We start from the raw sequence: 19,787 nt of genomic DNA, 5'->3' as shown, positions 1-19,787 counted from the left end.
TATACGAGGTCCCTAAGATAAGATGGGACCTGATTATTCAAAACCTTATAGTAAAAGAAGAATTTTAAATTCTATTCTAGAATTAACAGGAAAGCCAATGAAGAGAGGCCAATAGGGGTGAGATATTCTCTCTCCTTCTAGTCCCCGTCAGTACTCTAGCTGCAGCATTTTGAATTAACTGAAGGCTTTTAGGAACTTTTAGGACAACCTGATAATAATGAATTACAATAGTCCAGCCTAGAGGAAATAAATGCATGAATTAGTTTTTCAGCATCACTCTGAGACAAGACCTTTCTGATTTTAGAGATATTGCGTAAATGCAAAAAATGCAAAAAGCAGTCCTACATATTTGTTTAATATGCGCTTTGAATGACATATCCTGATCAAAAATGACTCCAAGATTTCTCACAGTATTACTAGAGGTCAGGGAAATGCCATCCAGAGTAAAGATCTGGTTAGACACCATGCTTCTAAGATTTGTGGGGCCAAGTACAATAACTTCAGTTTTATCTGAGTTTAAAAGCAGGAAATTAGAGGTCATCCATGTCTTTATGTCTGTAAGACAATCCTGCAGTTTAGCTAATTGGTGTGTGTCCTCTGGCTTCATGGATAGATAAAGCTGGGTATCATCTGCGTAACAATGAAAATTTAAGCAATACCGTCTAATAATACTGCCTAAGGGAAGCATGTATAAAGTGAATAAAATTGGTCCTAGCACAGAACCTTGTGGAACTCCATAATTAACTTTAGTCTGTGAAGAAGATTCCCCATTTACATGAACAAACTGTAATCTATTAGACAATATGATTCAAACCACCGCAGCGCAGTGCCTTTAATACCTATGACATGCTCTAATCTCTGTAATCTCTCCTGCGGCCTGTTACTGTCTGGATCTCATTTTTCTACACAGCAAACCTGAATACACAGCGTGAAACATATTTGGAACATTTGGCATTTATTTTAACTCCATTAGTTGATGAACAGATTAAGAAATATGGGATATATATATATACACTCAACAAAAATATAAACGCAACACTTTTGGTTTTGCTCCCATTTTGTATGAGATGAACTCAAAGATCTAAAACTTTTTCCACATACACAATATCACCATTCCCTCAAATATTGTTCACAAACCAGTCTAAATCTGTGATAGTGAGCACTTCTCCTTTGCTGAGATAATCCATCCCACCTCACAGGTGTGCCATATCAAAATGCTGATTAGACACCATGATTATGCACAGGTGTGCCTTAGACTGCCCACAATAAAAGGCCACTCTGAAAGGTGCAGTTTTGTTTTATTGGGGGGGGATACCAGTCAGTACTGGTGTGACCAACCATTTGCCTCATGCAGTGCAACACATCTCCTTCGCATAGAGTTGATCAGGGTTGCCAATTGTGGCCTGTGGAATGTTGGTCCACTCCTCTTCAATGGCTGTGCGAAGTTGCTGGATATTGGCAGGAACTGTACACGCTGTTGTATATGCCGGTCCAGAGCATCCCAAACATGTTCAATGGGTGACATGTCCGGTGAGTATGCCGGCCATGCAAGAACTGGGACATTTTCAGCTTCCAAGAATTGTGTACAGATCCTTGCAACATGGGGCCGTGCATTATCCTGCTGCAACATGAGGTGATGTTCTTGGATGTATGGCACAACAAATGGGCCTCAGGATCTCGTCACGGTATCTCTGTGCATTCAAAATGCCATCAATAAAATGCACCTGTGTTCTTCGTCCATAACAGACGCCTGCCCATACCATAACCCCACCGCCATCATGGGCCACTCGATCCACAACAGTGACATCAGAAAACCGCTCACCCACACGACGCCACACACGCTGTCTGCCATCTGCCCTGAACAGTGTGAACCGGGATTCATCCGTGAAGAGAACATCTCTCCAACGTGCCAAACGCCAGCGAATGTGAGCATTTGCCCACTGAAGTCGGTTACGACGACGAACTGGAGTCAGGTTGAGACCCCGATGAGGACGACGAGCATGCAGATGAGCTTCCCTGAGACGGTTTCTGACAGTTTGTGCAAAAATTCTTTGGTTATGCAAACCGATTGTTTCAGCAGCTGTCCGAGTGGCTGGTCTCAGACGATCTGGAGGTGAACATGCTGGATGTGGAGGTCCTGGGCTGGTGTGGTTACACGTGGTCTGCGGTTGTGAGGCTGGTTGGATGTACTGCCAAATTGTGTGAAACGCTTTGGAGACGGCTTATGGTAGAGAAAATGAACATTCAGTACACGAGCAACAGCTCTGGTGACATTCCTGCTGTCAGCATGCCAACTGCACGCTCCCTCAAATCTTGTGACATCTGTGGCATTGTGCTGTGTTGATAAACTGCACCTTTCAGAGTGGCCTTTATTGTGGGCAGTCCTAAGGCACACCTTGCACATAATCATGGTGTCTAATCAGCATCTTGATATGGCCACACCTGTGAGGTGGGATGGATTATCTCAGCAAAGGAGAAGTGCTCACTATCACAGATTTAGACTGGTTTGTGAACAATATTTGAGGGAAATGGTGATATTGTGTATGTGGAAAAAGTTTAGAGCTTGAGTTCATCTCATACAAAATGGGAGCAAAACCAAAAGTGTTGTGTTTATATTTTTGTTGAGTGTATATATATATATATATATATATATATATACACACACATACATACATGTAGTGAGGAACATAAGTATTTGAACATCCTGCGGTTTTGCAAGTTCTCCCACTTAGAAATCATGGAGGGATCTGAAATTTTCATCTTAGTTCATGTCCACGGTGAGAGACATAATCTAAGAAAAAAAAAAAAATCCAGAAATCACAATGGTATGATTTTTTATAATTTATTTGTATGTTGCTGCTGCACTAACCAACCAGCAAGAAGTCTGTCTCTCACAGACTTGTTATTTTTTCTTTAAGAAGCCCTCTTATTCTGCACTCTTTACCTGTATTATTTGCACCTGTTTGAACTTGTTACCTGTATAAAAGACACCTGTTCACACACTCACTCAATCACACTCCAACCTGCCACCATAGCCAAGACCAAGAGCTGTCTAGAGGACACCAGGGACAAAACTGTAGACCTGCACAAGGCTGGGATGGACTACAGGACAACAGCAAGCAGCTTGGTAGAAGACAACAACTGTTATGATTATTTATTAGAAAGTGGAAGAAACACAAGATGACTGTCAATCTCCCTCAGTCTGGGATTCCATGCAGATCTGACTTTGTGGGGTAAGGATGATTCTGAGAAGCTCAGAACTACACAGGAGGACCTGGTCAAGACCTGGTCAATGACCTGGTTAATGGAGGAGTCGACCAAAATCCCTGCTGCAGTGTATGAAATCCTGGTGAAAAACTACAGGAAACGTTTGACCTCTGTATTGCAAACAAAGGCTAATGTACCAAATATTAACATTGATTTTCACAGGTGTTCAAATACTTATTTAAGGCAGTAACATACAAATAAATTATATATATATAAAAAAAAAAAAAAAAAATCATACATTGTGATTTCCAGATTTTTTTTTTTTTTTTTTTAGATTATGTCTCTCACAGTGGACATGCACCTGTAGATCACAACCCCTCTGTGGAGCTGCGAACCAGTGTACCTGCTAAACCAGAGACTGCAAAGGGCTGTGATTTATCATTTTCTGGTTTCACTACTTCTTCTCCAGTCATATTTTCTATGGTTTTGGCAGTGCGCACACTAATATATTTCAATCATGGATCAAATACATTACGCAGAAAGTGTGACCAACTTTACAACACTGAGTCAGAAAAAGATGCTCAAATGACCTGTATTTCATGGAGGAAATTGTACACCTTATCTTTGCTTTGGAGGTTGACTGTATACAGAAGCTCATTGAGGGACAAATTAATCCAGAAAAGCCACCATTCTTGCGGCAAATTGTATACGACGCAACGGAGCCTTAAACAATTGCACGTCGTCATCACTGCCTGGCCACGGAATTACAGTTGCAGAAGCATAAACCGGGCTTTAGGATTTTATGGTACCACTCCGCAGCAGACTTAGGACAAAAAAGTGACTCATCTAAACGTAATCTTTTTAATGCACATAACATTCCACACTTATTTAAAAGCGCTTATTTTTCAGATGAAGTTATGACCAGTCATTAATGAGGCAGGTCCTGATTCAGGATTTCCCGTAGATTGTTTAGCCCCTCCTGACTGTAACTAATCTGTTAGGGGTTTTATACATATGATGAATTTCAATTGTAAAGGACAAATGAATTTATTATATACATATATAAAAACAAAAAAAACAAAACAAATAAAATATGACCTCAAAGATCTAAAATGCTGCCAACAAACACAACAGCAGATTTCCACCACCCTCCTATGCTGGCCAGAGACATTCAATGACTATTAGATTTCTATTGGTAAAGAGAAGTTAATCTAGTTTTAAACTGTTTTACTGGGAAGCTCAGGTGATGGTATCTCTCCACATGCCTGTTGGCATGCATTTAACTTCTTAGTTAGAGTTAAAAGTCAAACATTCACCATGAGTGAGAATGCAGCATTACATCTGGTCAGACTACAACACTAAATACCATACGGCTAAAAAAAACTATTAAGGTCTTCAAGAAATAGAAATCTCTGATCCTGATTCATGGCTTAATAAAAATGTCTTCAAGTTGCAGTTGTGGATGTTGAACGATAGAAATATGCCTCAAGGTGTTGACTGTCCCACCAAATGTTCCATCGCAGAAACAGATCATAGCACATGGTGCTACTGCATGTGCTTTGAATGCAGGTGTCTCAAGCGTGAAATGCACAACTTACATTTACAGCATGTTAGTAAGTAATTCCAGATTGTTTTGCAAGATAAATCTACCTATAAAAAAAAATTCAACATATAGAACATTTGCCCAAATGGATATAAGAGAATCAAGCATGTATCTGTTCAATGTGGACATTTCCTACGGCACAGTAAAGCTAATAAGGTGCTGATATTAGTGTAGAGAGAGATGGAATAATGTCAATTTAAGAGATCAACAAAAATCAGTAGTTAAAAATGTCAACCTTTATTCATGGATTTCAAGGCTCACAATTCATAATTAGAACAATTAACTACTATATCATTTTTTCTTTTTTTCTTTTTTTTTTAGAAGAACTGGCTCTTTTGTTCCTTCTGAAGGTTTCAATCACGAGGTCTTTTAAACTGCAATCCAGAATGTTCTCTTTCTTGCTCTCTGGCAGGTTTAAAAGTGTAGGTGACACGTAATGCCATGGTATCATGAATATTTAAGTCTAAAATTAAGCAGTTTGAAATTTAGTCTTTCCCTGGTTTGCAGTTCTTGAAGAGATAAATATTCGGATTTTGAACTGCACACCACTAAAAACCAGGAACTTCCTGGGGCGCTGACATTGGACAAGGAGGAGGAAGTGGCGTCAGCTCCGGACCATTATCTTAATTGTCCATTAATTTATGGATTCAGTCCATAAGGGATATTCAGTCCCTCATGACATTTTTCAGATATGAATGTACCCTTTTCTCAGAGACAAAAAAAAATAATAAAAATCTACACATCACCAAAACTTTTTTTTTAATCAGTTGATTGGACCAAAGAGCTGGTAAAAAGTATCATCTCCTGTTGAAATCGCCTGCATTATTTATTTATTTTATGATCACCATTCTGTCTTCTGAACTCTGCCAATATCGTCACTGTTGTCGGAGTGAAGGTTTTCGTCTCCCTTATTGTGGTCTAAATAAGGCTCAAACCCATAAAGCTGTGAATCCCACAGCTTATTCAGACACACATTCAGACTGGACTTAAAAAAAAAAAAAAGCTCCACACTAGAAAAAAAACTTTGTCCGTAAACAGCTCAACTTCCGCCGTGTTTCTAATTGATTTGGACTTGAATCAGCAGGTGCAGCTCCAGTTATGACGTAGCAACAATATGGCCGCGGCTGAGGGCTGAAATAGAGCGCAGGCTTCAGACAGCTGTTTATCCTTCACCTGTGCACTTATCAACTTTTATTGTTGAGAATTTTTTAAATGTCAACATTTCATCATTTTTGCAATTATTTGTGCAGTTTTTGGTGTCACCTACACTTTAAATACTGGCCAACAGCTTTTGGTTGGTATTAGACCTAAAACATCCCAATGTGATGAGGTTTAAAGTCAGCCACCTGTTAGCTCTAAGTTCTACTGTCATTCAGTGGAGAGGCTGTTCATTCCCGGGTAGGAGGGAAATGGAGAAAGGAAGGCTAATTGTTAAAAGTTAGTGCTAAATGTCTGAAGGATGAATGGAAGGAGTCACTAAGGTCAGCACATTAGTACTTTAATAAGCACTGACAGGTCTAAAGTTCAGCCCTCCCCTGAGGTGTTTGAAGGAGTGAGAAAGAGAGGAAGAAAATGGAGCATTGATTCAAGTTGTATGTCAAATGTGACCAGCACATGTGGATATCTGGTCTCTGACAGTCACTGAAAGTGATACCGGTTGGCAGGTGCACAACTACTTCCTACTCTTTAATAATAATACATTGACAAAGTAATGAGCGGGAACATTTTATAACGAAAGCTATAGTCGCTCTGACTTCATACCATCAATAAAAGTTGCAATGCCCTCCATTCAAATACTGTTTATTTTAAAGACTTTTGGCAGCAGTGCAGTACAAGTGGTTAAATGGTAAATGGACTGTATTTATATAGCGCTTTCCATCTGCATCAGACGCTCAAAGTGCTTTACAATTATGCCTCACATTCATACATACATACATACATGCCGCCATACAAGGCGCTCACTACACACTGGGAGCAATAGGGGATTAAAGGCCTTGCCCAAGGGCCCTGAGTGATTCTCCAGTCAGGCGGGGATTTGAACCCATGAACTTCTGGACTCAAGCCCAACACCTTAACCACTAGACCATCACCTCCCCCTAGTGTGTTTGTCTCCTAAAAATGAGGTCCCTAGTTCAAAGCTGCTTGTGCCCCATTCTCTATGTACATCTGAAGTTGCATCAGGACGGGCATTCGGCATAAAACGTCTGCAAAATCAACATGCAGCTCCATAATGAATCCGCTGTGGCAATTCTGAGCAATAGCGTGAGCAGCCAAAAGAAAGCCGAGTGTTGTATTTCACTTTAGATGCAGTTCAAGGGCATTTTCACACCCGAAGTAAGGTACATGGCTTATACATTAGTATGGCTTCACACTGACATTTTGCATTTGCACTAAAGAACTTTCTGACATACCTGCATCTTATTATCATCAGCTACATGGGCAGCGTCTGCCTGTACTTGGCAGTGATCAGAGGTGTGTGCGTCTGGTGGGGGCTTGTTTTCTTTGGTGAGTAGTTCAATTTGAATGCAGAAAATTCTTATGGTGAGTCAAATCTGTGTGACAGGATGCAGTGATGCTGGACAGACACTTGAGAGACAGTAGTAATGTAGTCAATGTTACAGTGCAGCACACAGCGCCAGGGTCATCAGTTACACACACACACACACACACACACGTCCTCATTTTAAACAACTCCTCATTATCGTCATGTTTGGCCTCAAGATACTGAAGCTCATTTTAGAAATATCTGATGACTGAACTATTAGAAATACTATTCAAATTTGATATGATCCCCCCATTCTTAAAGTAACTTTTCATGTGTTTACAGCAAACACTGTTGCTTTGCATGTGTTCATAAATTACCTGAGCAATGTTTTTGTTGAGCAAGTAGACTCCATATTCAAAATGAAAGCGTTCTCCTCTGGAATACAAAGGGAATCTGTGAAGCACAGGAAAACATTAAATGTTAAGCAGTAACAGGTGATTTATCAACTAAACAAAGGTGAAAACTTCCCTTTGAACAATTACACAAGCCAACTGAGAACAGTCAAAACTGCAACAGCACTGTCCTGGTGTAACCGTGTGGGGAAAAAATAAAAAAATCAACTGAGGACTGTGGGCCTTAAATTGTGGTTTGCTGCTTGTCAGCTTTACTTTGGTGGATTTGAACACTTGCTGCTCTTTGGTTTTACAACATTCCTCTCTCTGCTGAAAATTTCTGTTCATACAGCTACCAGTGGTTATAGTTAGGAACCGTTGCAGATGGCTGATGAAACAGTCTTGGTACCTGAGCCCAGCCCGTTACACCTCCTCCATACCTAGTTAAACTGAAAAATCAAAGAGGACTGGAGGTGTCTAACAGCCGGTCCTTCCTCTTACAAGCAGGAAGAATGACGCCCTTTCCTCTCAGTATGGTGGGAAAGTCCCATGGGTGTCAGTTAGAGGTCTTACTTAGGACCGCAGTAAGAGTGCTCATGAAGGATGGGTAGGATGGCCCTGGGTGTAGAGGTGGGGCAGAGGAGATATACTGACATGTACCTCAGGATTAAGGATGGACTCATCTCTTCCTGTCATTATGTCTGCGGGCCTCCTGCTGAGGAGGATGCCGTGAGGAAACCAGCTCCATGGTCTGAGCAAAGCTTTGGTCTGAAAGCACACACGTGTTTTTCCCTTTGATATACATGCTGTGATCGTTATCTAAAGCCTTTACCACCATCTTAACTTATACTGCTAAACATCTAACCGCAACCGTTACCCATCCCGAACTGAGACAGTGCATAGTTAAGCTTTTCATGATATTACTATTCTTACTGATACTGCTCATCGATCTGGTATGTTAACAGTATTTTTATTAGTACTTTCATTTTTTTTTTTTTTAATAAAAAGGGAAAAGAATCAAGCATAGAATTATCAGTGTTTTATTATTCATGAATGCTCATTTTAAAACTCTGATGCAAATAGAAGTGTAGGGTACACGCTGAAAAAGGCAGGCTGAAGTTAATCTGATGAATTTAACAGCAATAATGTTCTGTGTGAACATACATTCTAACAAACAATTACTGTATCTAGGGCAGCACGGTGGCTTAGTGGTTAGCACCGCTGCCTCACAGCAAGAGGATCATGGGATCAATTCCGGTGGCCTTTCTGTGTGGAGTTTGCATGTTCTCCCCGTGTTTGTGTGGATTCTCTCCGGTGCTCCGGCTTCCTCCCACATCCAAAGACATGCAGGTTAGGTGGATTGGAAACCAAGTTGCCCGTAGATATTAGGTGAATGTGTTTGTCTATACGTGGCCCTGCGACAGAGTGGCGTCCTGTCTAGGGTGTACCCCACCTCACACCCTATGACTGCTGAGATAGGCTCCAGCCCCGCCGAGACCCTTAATTGAAGCAAGTGGTTGAAGATGAGTCAGTGAGTCAATTATTGTGTATAATATGGAGCCTCGTTCTGGGTTGTTTTCTTGCTGTTGTCTAATGACAATTCTAAACTTTGGTCTAAAATGAAAGAAAAGACTTTCAGGACTGGAGTGCTTGATATAAAATGTGCAAGGTAGCTTTTACGATACGATACACTTTACTGTCCCCTCAGGGAAATTTGTCTTGGACTCATGCTAAGTGCCTTTACAAAAGGAAAACAGATACAAGTAAAAACACAACCACATCCATAACAAATTAACATGACAGGAAGTCAGGAGAAACACCATAAGTGTTGCACAATTCCAATTTTAGACATTATTGTTTAGCAATTTGATGGACATGGGGACGAATGAATTTTTGAGTCTATTCAGTCTGCTCCGAGTGACTCTATACCTTCTCCCAGAGGGAAGGAGAGTGTCCTCTGTGTGAAGGACATGAGCTGACTCTATCAGTATCCTCTGATTTTCTTTATTAAAAAAAATATTGAGAGGGGCAGGGGCATTATTCAGCCTTTATTACAGAGACGGTGAAGGAGAGAAGGGAAGCAGGGAATAAAAGACAAGGAGAGACATGCAGCAAACATCGCATTGGCCAGGATTCACATGTGGGGATGCTGCAAACCACATTCTGCAGCATGTGGAACACGTCTCAACTCCTGAGCCATGAGGATCAAAAATGTCTGTGGTTATACTTACTAAGAACTTTAATAATTTAGTCCCAGAGGTTATTAAGAGCCCCTTCATACATAACACGGCGTTAGGCGAAAGAAGCAGAAACCAGAAGAAAATATGAGCGTACAAAAAATGACATGGGGAACTGCGAAAGTTCCACCTGCTGTTGGGAGGGACACACGATCGGACAGGCGTGAACAATACAGCGGCGACGGTTTTCTGCACACACACACAACAGTGCACAAAAGAATAAGAGACACCGCATCATGTGGACCACAGCTCACGTGGGTGACGTGACATTCAGATCAACGGCTGAGTGTACAGATCAGATGATCAGATGGCCCTTTCACATTGGGACAGCCTGCCGATGTGCGCACTGCGGCCGCTCCAGCCCGTGGCAAAGGCGATATATGTTCTTAAGTAATTCCACGTGAGGACCACAAGCACACACACTCAGGCTCTCAGTTGTCCAGGTGGTTTCCATAATAGAGAAGCTTGAATCTTCGACTGGACTGGGTTGCTTGGCATGAAGGCGTTTCGCTTCAAATCACAGAAGCTTCCTCAGCTAAAATTCTTGCTCTGGTGGTCTGACTTCTGTCTTGACTCTTGCAGAGAAGAATAATCAGAAGTCACAAAAGCTGGAGTTTTAAACCTAACCAGACCCATCCTACTGAGAGGCAGACTGCTATAGGCTAGTGACTAAACAATAGCTCTAATTAGCAACTACTGTGTTCTAGTTAGCACCCTCCTAATGACAGGGCAGCTGTCCCTCCTAATGATGGGACAAAGCCTCTCTTGATGGCTCCCTTGACAACTCTCCTGATGATGTGAATGACTCATTACCATGAACAACAGACTGAAACTCCTTTGACCTGAGTACCCCATTGTAAACAGGGGATAAAGCATGTCTCAGACCCCCTCCCCGGTTAAGGCTGGGTTTCAAACGTTTCACAAAGAATGCCTCCTTGACCCCTCTCTCAAACCATTTCTTCTCTCTGGCTAAGATTTTAACTTCCTAGGTGCCCACAACTGCAGAGGGAAGGGCTAAAGAACAATAACTTGTCCGGAAAGCCCTCACAGTATGTGGGTACCCACAATGGTCCCTGGACAAAGTGCAGAAGTCACAAAGAACAAAGAGACCAGACAGACAGGAGACGAAGACAAGAAGAAGAGGAGTGTCTCTCCCTTATTTAGCAGGAGTAGGGGAAAAACTACAGAGGATCTTCAGACAGCACAAAATCCCAGTTTACTTTAAACCGGTCAACACTTTGAGACAGAAATTAGTTCACCCTAAGGACAGGATCCCTAGTTACAAACAGAGCAATGTAGTGTATTCTATCAGATGTCAGGAAAACTGTAACGAACACTACATAAGTGAGACGAAGCAACCTTTACACAAAAGGCTATACCAGCACCGCAGAGACGGCGCCAGTGGACCTCAGTCTGCAGTTCATCTCCACCTTAAAGACACTAACCACATGTTTGAGGACAAGGAAGTTAAAATCTTAGCCAGAGAGAAGAAATGGTTTGAGAGAGGAGTGAAGGAGGCATTCTTTGTGAAACGTTTGAAACCCAGCCTTAACCAGGGAGGGGGTCTGAGACACACTTTATCCCCTGTTTACAATGGGGGTACTCAGGTCAAAGGAGTTTCAGTCTTTTGTTCATGGTAATGAGTAGAGGTGCACCAATCAGGATTTTTTAGGCTGATTACCGATCACTGAAATTTTGATCGGCCGATACCGATTAAGTACATATTTGGATCATGCCCAAAATAAGAATATAGGTCTAATGTATAGGACTATTTTTGCATTAAAACTTAATGATGAAAACAAAAAACATTCACTCAAATAAAGACACTAGAATAAACTGCCAACTTTTGTTTTATTACACTGACTTTGTTCCACCAGCAAGTTTTTTTTATTCCATTTTTCATGTTGCTCAGGTTACAGCCTACAGAATGTTGAGAATGTAAAATACAGCCCTCATTCTATGGGGTTAAAATTGTCTCATTAATATTTGTAAATGCACACAGGGTGATCTACAAATAATCATTGATTTGCAAATGTGTTCAGATATCCACAAATGCAAATTTCATATTTGTAACTTGTAAATTGGTATTTGCAAATATAAAAATTTGTTTAAAAAAAAATTACATTTGTAAAACTGGAAATTGTATTTGAGTTTCAGCATTTGCGGATCACCAATTACACGCATTCATTGCTTTCCTCTGTGATGTAATTTTGAGAAATCGACAGATCCACAAACAAATGCCTACTGATTTGCAAATACACACTCACGCACACTGGATATCCACTAGATGGCAGTGTGGTTCCATTCATTACACAGCAGTCTATTTAGATCTCTGAGCCATTTGACTCATTTTGACTTCTGATATGAGCTGGTCGGACATGGACTACATTAGATGATGGCGACTGCTCTCCTTGTCCGTCCAGCTCATATCAGAAGTCAAAATGAGTTTACGTCACAGAGGAAAGCAAAAACAAAAATAAACAAAACAGTGTTTCTCTTTGAAGTTATTAATTCTGACTGGATTCTATCGTTCTATCTTGTCAGAGAGCCGCACAGTGTTTAGAGCTGTGTGAACAGAACGGAGGATGATTCTGGTTTCTTTCTCGCAACAAGACAGTAGTCCCAGTTAGTAACTTTAATCTGCACAAAGTGACTCACGATTTCACATATTCAGGGATGAAAGTGGTAAAAAACAAAAAAAGCTGAAACCCAAAATTACCCCCAACACCACCTGCACGAAAATGTTTGAATTCTAGAAGCTCTGAAATGCAATCTGGGACTATTCCAGACAATAAACTGCAGTGAGTGCAGCATCCATTTAGTGAAGAAAAAAAAAAATACAACTTATTCAAATTCATTCTGCTCTTACTAGGATGCTGCAGTTTTCTAGTTTGTCAGATAGTTCTGGAGGAAATCACTGAAGAAATTAAACTGAAAACATCCCTTACCAAAAAATAGTACTGATAAGTATATAAAAAGTAAACTGGAAGTATACTTGAAACATACTTGCATGTACTACTTTTTGGTAAGGGGTGGTTTGATCGAAACAAACTGTCATTAAACTTAAATAAGACAGGGATGAAATGGAGGCGTACGAGTCACTAGGTGTTCACAGGAAACACTTATTTATTTCTGTATGTATTTATTTATGTATGTTCATTGTTAGTTGCTATTATATATTTTCTGTTGTGTTTCTATTCAGGTTCTTTTTGTCTCTTTCTCTAAAATTGCATATAATAAGCATTAGATTATTAATTTAATTAATTAATTAATTAATTTAATATTACAATTTGAAAACAAATGCACCCGAACGTGATGACAGCTGCAAATGCGTAATGCTAACTTTTAACATTGAAAATGCCATAGACATGCTAACGTGTTAGTATCGCTCCCGTTTTTAAGTTATAAAATACATCTATCAGCTGTTTCAGAAGACCATAACAGGTCGGTTTATCATAAAAAAGGTAAATAATACTCACAGAAGTATGCTCTTTAGGGTTTTAGCGGGGGAAAATTAAGCAAAAGAAAGAAAGTATAAACGAAGCAACAGATCGAAGCATTGCTTCAATCTGCAAACCACCGATAATGATCGGTGGCCGATCGATTGGTGCACCTCTAGTAATGAGTCATTCATGTCATCAGCAGAGTCTTCAAGGGAGCCATCAGGAGAGGGTCTGTCCCATCATTAGGAGGGACAGCTGCCCTGTCATTAGGAGGGTGCTAACCCGAGCACAATAGGTGCTAATTAGAGCTATTGTTTAGTCACTAGCCTATAGCAGTCTGCCTCTCGGTAGGAGGGGTCTGGTTGGTTTAAAACTCCAGCTTTTGTGGCTTCTGATTATTCTTCTCTACAAGAGTCAAGACAGAAGTCAGACTACCAGAGCAAGAATTTTAGCTGAGGAAGCTTCTGCGATTAGAAGCAAAACGTCCTTGCGTCAAGCAACCCAGTCCAGTCGAAGATTCAAGCTTCTCTACTGGTTATTGTAGTAATTATTTATATACCTGTCCTGGCTCTGTTCTCTGTGTTTTTAACTTAACACGTGCACACACAAGCCACATGTGTTGGGGGGGGGGGGGGGGGGACACACACACACACACGCCACATGTGTTGAGGAGCCAACACACAGCCACACCCATGTGTGTTGCTTGGTGACACCACACTCGTGGGGCACTTAGTCTTCACAAACAGCTCGAATGTGGTCAACTGCTCTCTACTCTCATACCAGGAGCACGAATAGCCCCGCCTTTTGTAAGTGTCCAGCAAGCAGTGTTGGATGATCGTGTGTGGCACCTTGAATTTGGTCGACATCTGCCAAGAGAGGGGTCGGATGGGCACTCGCAGGGCACTCGCTGTCTTTTGGCCGCTGGTGTGCATGAATGGTTGTAGCGACAGCTGTACAAGGTGTTTGAGGCGGCTCCAATTTTTCACAAGATGCATTTGACTCCTTTATGTGCCATTGTGCCTCAATTGTGTTATGTGTGAAGGGGCCCTTAATAAGGGTTGTCTGCATCCACACCAAATCTCAGCTGTACATACTCTCAAAGCACTCAAAGGTTTTTCAAATAAAGAAAATGTCTAAATACGAGGTCTATTAGAAAAGTATCCGACCTTATTATTTTTTTCAAAAACCATATGGATTTGAATCACGTGTGATTACATCAGACAAGCTTGAACCCTCGTGCACATGCGTGAGTTTTTCCACGCCTGTCGGCTGCGTCATTCGCCTGTGAGCAGGCTTTGAGTGAGGAGTGATCCACCCCAATGTGTCCACCCCTGTCTCAATGTGCCGAAAAAGTGCTGATGTCCATGTCTTTTCACAATTCCTGTGCTAGTCAGATGACATCCCGGATAAAACACAGCGTCCAGTTTGGAAATGAAAGGCACATTCCACTGTTACAGGAGTTTTTGTCATGGAAAGAGGAGCGGAGGCTTCGCGCGTCGCGGTGGTGCCGCATGGCGCAAAGCAACGCCGTGATGAAGCCTCACAGGACATGTTCTGGCATGTCCAGGCACATCCACAATTTCTCGGATAATCACTCGATGGAAAAACCACCGACAGCTGTCTAAACGCCATCTCAAAGCTGTCCTGTGAGACCAAACCGGAGGTGGTTTTGTCTCGCTCCAGTAGCGAATCCATCGTGACGCGCGAAGCCTCTGCTCGGCTTTCCATGACAAAATCTCTTGTTAAAAGTGAAATGTGCCGGAAAATGGTTGATGTCCAGCTCTTGTGATAACCAGAGAAAGTGCACACGATGGTCACAGATCCAGACAGCCATCCGTTTAGAAATGAAATGGTCATTCAGCCTGTCGATGGCGGCTTCGGAGCGCGGCGCGCCCCACAGCTGCTGGGGGCCATCCTTAAAGCGACAGTAAAACTCCGTAATCTCTTTGTAGCGCCTAAAACTTTTCAACAAAAACCATCTGAATTTCTCGAATGGTGTCCACTTTGATGTCCCTCACAGTTTCTGAAAAAATTTTGATCAAGCAAAGCGGCAGGTCTCTGAGCCATTCCTAAACAATGGAAAAAAAAGATGAGAGGGGTGGATCACTCCTCACACAAAGCCTGCTCACAGGCGAATGACGCAACCAACAGGCATGAAAAAACTCACGCATGCGCATGAAGGTTCAAGCTTGGCTAATGCAATCACACGTGATTCAAATCCATATGGTTTTTGAAAAAAATAATAAGGTCGGATAATTTTCTAATAGACCGCGTATGAGAAGATTTTAATTTTATTTAAGACTTTTGCATAAAAGAGTGAAGGGGGATAAAACTGATTTCTGGCAGTTTTCAGAAAAAACAAAACAAAACAAAAAAAAAAAAACTAGAAGCACTCAGAGTGCAAACCTCCGCCAAAGTCATGGGGTCACTGACGCCATAACATCTACACGCCGTGGAATCATTGAACCTAAAAAAGTCTAACAATAATGTTTGCTCAGTAGTAAAAAAGTTTCATCTGCTGTGACTGGATAGCATGTATCCTTAGCGCTCGGCATCACAGTTTATTGCAACTTGCACCTTTCCCAAAAGCTACTGTCATCTGAGCACTGATATTGATATTGCATGTGCTTATAGACAAAAACAAGAGACAAAATTCAATTTATTATTCAACTAAACTGCAAATATATGAATTTTTTTTTAACATTTATGAAACACTTCTCCAAACAAGGTCATAGGGTCACTGACCCTAAAGAGATTCCCTCCTTGGCACATTGATCTATTTCTTTTTGTCTCTTTCTCTAAAATTGTATATAATAATCATTAGATTATTAATATATAAACAAAAATAAATTTAAGAAATATTACAATTTGAAAACAAATGCACCCGAACGTGATGACAGCTGCAACTGCTTAATGCTAACTTTTAACATTGAAAATGCCATAGACATGCTAACGCATTAGCATCGGGATCCGGATCGTAATCTGGATCACCACTAAAATTTAATCACTTGTTCGTCTTGTCATTTCCAACCACTCCACAAAATTTCATCAAAATCCGTTCAAAACTTCAAAACTAACAAAAACTCAAAATATCAAAATAAGAGCACAGTGCAGCATCTAGATCAAAACTCAAAAAGGTGTTTTGGTAATAAAGGTGGTCTTGGTTTGAATTTTAGAATGATGACAATAGCATTTAAAAAAAAATAATAAATCATGCACAGTTGTATGTAAAGATTTGGGCACCCCTGATGGTTTCCATGATTTTCCCAAACATTGGTTGTTTGGATCAGCAATTTCAGTTAAATATATCGTATAGCAGACAAACACACTGATATTTGAGAAGTGAAATGAAGTTTATAGGATTTACAGAAAGTGTGCAATAATTCTTTAAACAAAATTCGGCAGGTGCATAAATTTGGGCACCCCAACAGAAAGAAATTAATATTTTACCCATGCCCAGCTTTATCTATCCATGAAGCCAGAGGACACACACCAATTAGCTAAACTGCAGGATTGTCTTACAGACATAAAGACATGGATGACCTCTAATTTCCTGCTTTTAAACTCAGATAAAACTGAAGTTATTGTACTTGGCCCCACAAATCTTAGAAGCATGGTGTCTAACCAGATCTTTACTCTGGATGGCATTACCCTGACCTCTAGTAATACTGTGAGAAATCTTGGAGTCATTTTTGATCAGGATATGTCATTCAAAGCGCATATTAAACAAATATGTAGGACTGCTTTTTTGCATTTACGCAATATCTCTAAAATCAGAAAGGTCTTGTCTCAGAGTGATGCTGAAAAACTAATTCATGCATTTATTTCCTCTAGGCTGGACTATTGTAATTCATTATTATCAGGTTGTCCTAAAAGTTCCCTAAAAAGCCTTCAGTTGGTTCAAAATGCTGCAGCTAGAGTGCTGACGGGGACTAGAAGGAGAGAGCATATCTCACCCATATTGGCCTCTCTTCATTGGCTTCCTGTTAATTCTAGAATAGAATTTAAAATTCTTCTTCTTACTTAAAATGGTGTTGAATAATCAGGTCCCATCTTATCTTAGGGACCTCATAGTACCATATCACCCCAATAGAGCGCTTCGCTCTCAGACTGCAGGCTTACTTGTAGTTCCTAGGGTTTGTAAGAGTAGAATGGGAGGCAGAGCCTTCAGCTTTCAGGCTCCTCTCCTGTGGAACCAGCTCCCAATTCAGATCAGGGAGACAGACACCCTCTCTACTTTTAAGATTAGGCTTAAAACTTTCCTTTTTGCTAAAGCTTATAGTTAGGGCTGGATCAGGTGACCCTGAACCATCCCTTAGTTATGCTGCTATAGACGTAGACTGCTGGGGGGTTCCCATGATGCACTGAGTGTTCTTTCTCTTTTTGCTCTGTATGCACCACTCTGCATTTAATCATTAGTGATCGATCTCTGCTCCCCTCCACAGCATGTCTTTTTCCTGGTTCTCTCCCTCAGCCCCAACCAGTCCCAGCAGAAGACTGCCCCTCCCTGAGCCTGGTTCTGCTGGAGGTTTCTTCCTGTTAAAAGGGAGTTTTTCCTTCCCACTGTCGCCAAGTGCTTGCTCACAGGGGGTCGTTTTGACTGTTGGGGTTTTTCTGTAATTATTGTATGGCTTTTGCCTTACAATATAAAGCGCCTTGGGGCGACTGTTTGTTGTGATTTGCCGCTATATAAATAAAATTGATTTGATCTGATTTATAATCAATATTTAGTAGATCCTCCTTTGCAGAAATAACAGCCTCTAAACACTTCCTATAGCTTCCAGTGAGAGTCTGGATTCTGGTTTAAGGTATTTTGGACCATTCTTCTTTACAAAACATCTCCAGTTCAGTTAGGTTTGTTGGTTTCCGAGCATGGACAGCCCGCTTAAAATCATACCACAGATTTTCAATAATATTCAGGTCTGGGGACTGAGATGGCCATTCCAGAATGCTGTACTTGTTCCTCTGCATGAATGCCTTAGTAGATTTTGAGCAGTGTTTAGGGTCGTTGTCTTGTTGAAAGATCCAGCCCCAACGCAACTTTAACTTTGTCACTGATTCATGAACATTGTTTTCAAGAATGTGCTGATATTGACTGGAATCCATGTGACCCTCAACTTTAACAAGATTCCCAGTACCTGCACTGGCCACACAGCCCCATAGCATGATGGAACCACCTCCACATTTTACTGTAGGGTAACAAGTGTTTTTCTTGGAATGCTGTGTTCTTTTTCAGCCATGCATACCGCCCCTTGTTATGTCCAAATAACTCAATTTTTGTTTCATCAGTCCACAGCACCTTATTCCAAAATGAAGCTGGCTTGTCCAAATGTGCTTTGTCATACCTCAAGCAACTCTGTGGTGTGTATGCAGAAAAGGCTTCCTCTGCATTACAGCATCATACAGTATCTCTTTGTGCAAAGTGCGCTGTATAGTTGAATGATGCACAGAGACACTATCTGCAGCACAATCATGTAGTAGGTCTTTGGAGCAGGTCTGTGGGTTGACTATGACTGTTCTCAACATCCTTTGCTTCAGCTTATCTGAGCTTTTTCTTGGCCTGCCACTTCGGGCCTTAACTAGTACTGTGCCTGTGGTCTTCCATTTCCTCCCTATCTTCCTCACAGTGGAAACCGACAGCTGAAATCTCTGAGATAGCTTTTTGTATCCTTCCCCTAAACCATGACGTTGAACAATCTTTGTTTTCAGCTCATTTGAGAGTTGTTTAGAGGGTCCCATGTTGCTACTCATTAGAAGAGATGCAAAGAGGGGAAACATTTGCAAATGGCCATCTTAAATACCCTTTCTCAATGTTGGATTCACCTGTGTAAGGTCAAGGGTCATTGAGCTTACCAAACCAATTTTGTGTTCCAATAATTAGTGCTAAATGTATTAAAATCAATAAAATGACAACGGTGCCCAAATTTATGCACCTGCCCAATTTTGTTTAAATAATTATTGCACACTTTCTGTAAATACTATATACTTCATTTCATTTCTCAAATATCAGTGTGTTTGTCTGCTATATGATATATGTAACTGAAATTTCTGATCCAGACAACCAATGATTTATAAAGGAAAATCATGAAAATTATCAGGGGGGGCCCAAACTTTTGCATACAACTGTTATCTGCTGGAATAAAATTCAAACATCTTAGTTGAGTTTCACTTCTTGAGAGAAAAGCTTGTGTCAGTAATGCCTAGTGCATTCAAGTACACGACACACGCTTCAGTAGCACATCAACACGTAGGCCGCTTTAAGTGTACAGGTTGAAAATACTGAGATGATAATAACTATGTGTATCTGAATTAGGCATAAAATTGGAAAGAAACAAAAGGTTAAAAAATCTAAACAGCAAAGAAAAGAAATGATTAGAATCTAGATTCAGACGAGTTCAATAAGAGAGCGAGTTTTGATGG

General features: G+C 40.8%; 1 protein-coding gene across 1 annotated transcript in view; it reads right to left on the bottom strand.

The window, feature by feature from the left end:
- Positions 1–19,787, bottom strand: part of uvrag (UV radiation resistance associated gene) — a 329,710-nt gene that overhangs the window by 112,863 nt on the left and 197,060 nt on the right. The window contains exon 13 of the mRNA XM_034179025.1: positions 7,673–7,748. Coding sequence (XP_034034916.1) covers positions 7,673–7,748 — 76 coding nt within the window. The remainder of the gene's footprint in view (positions 1–7,672; positions 7,749–19,787) is intronic.

The sequence above is a fragment of the Thalassophryne amazonica genome, chromosome 9 (assembly GCF_902500255.1).
Source record: "Thalassophryne amazonica chromosome 9, fThaAma1.1, whole genome shotgun sequence".
NCBI classification, from domain to species: domain Eukaryota; kingdom Metazoa; phylum Chordata; class Actinopteri; order Batrachoidiformes; family Batrachoididae; genus Thalassophryne; species Thalassophryne amazonica.
The sequence above is the reverse complement of the archived record's forward strand: the minus strand, read 5'-3'. Positions and strand labels throughout refer to the sequence as shown.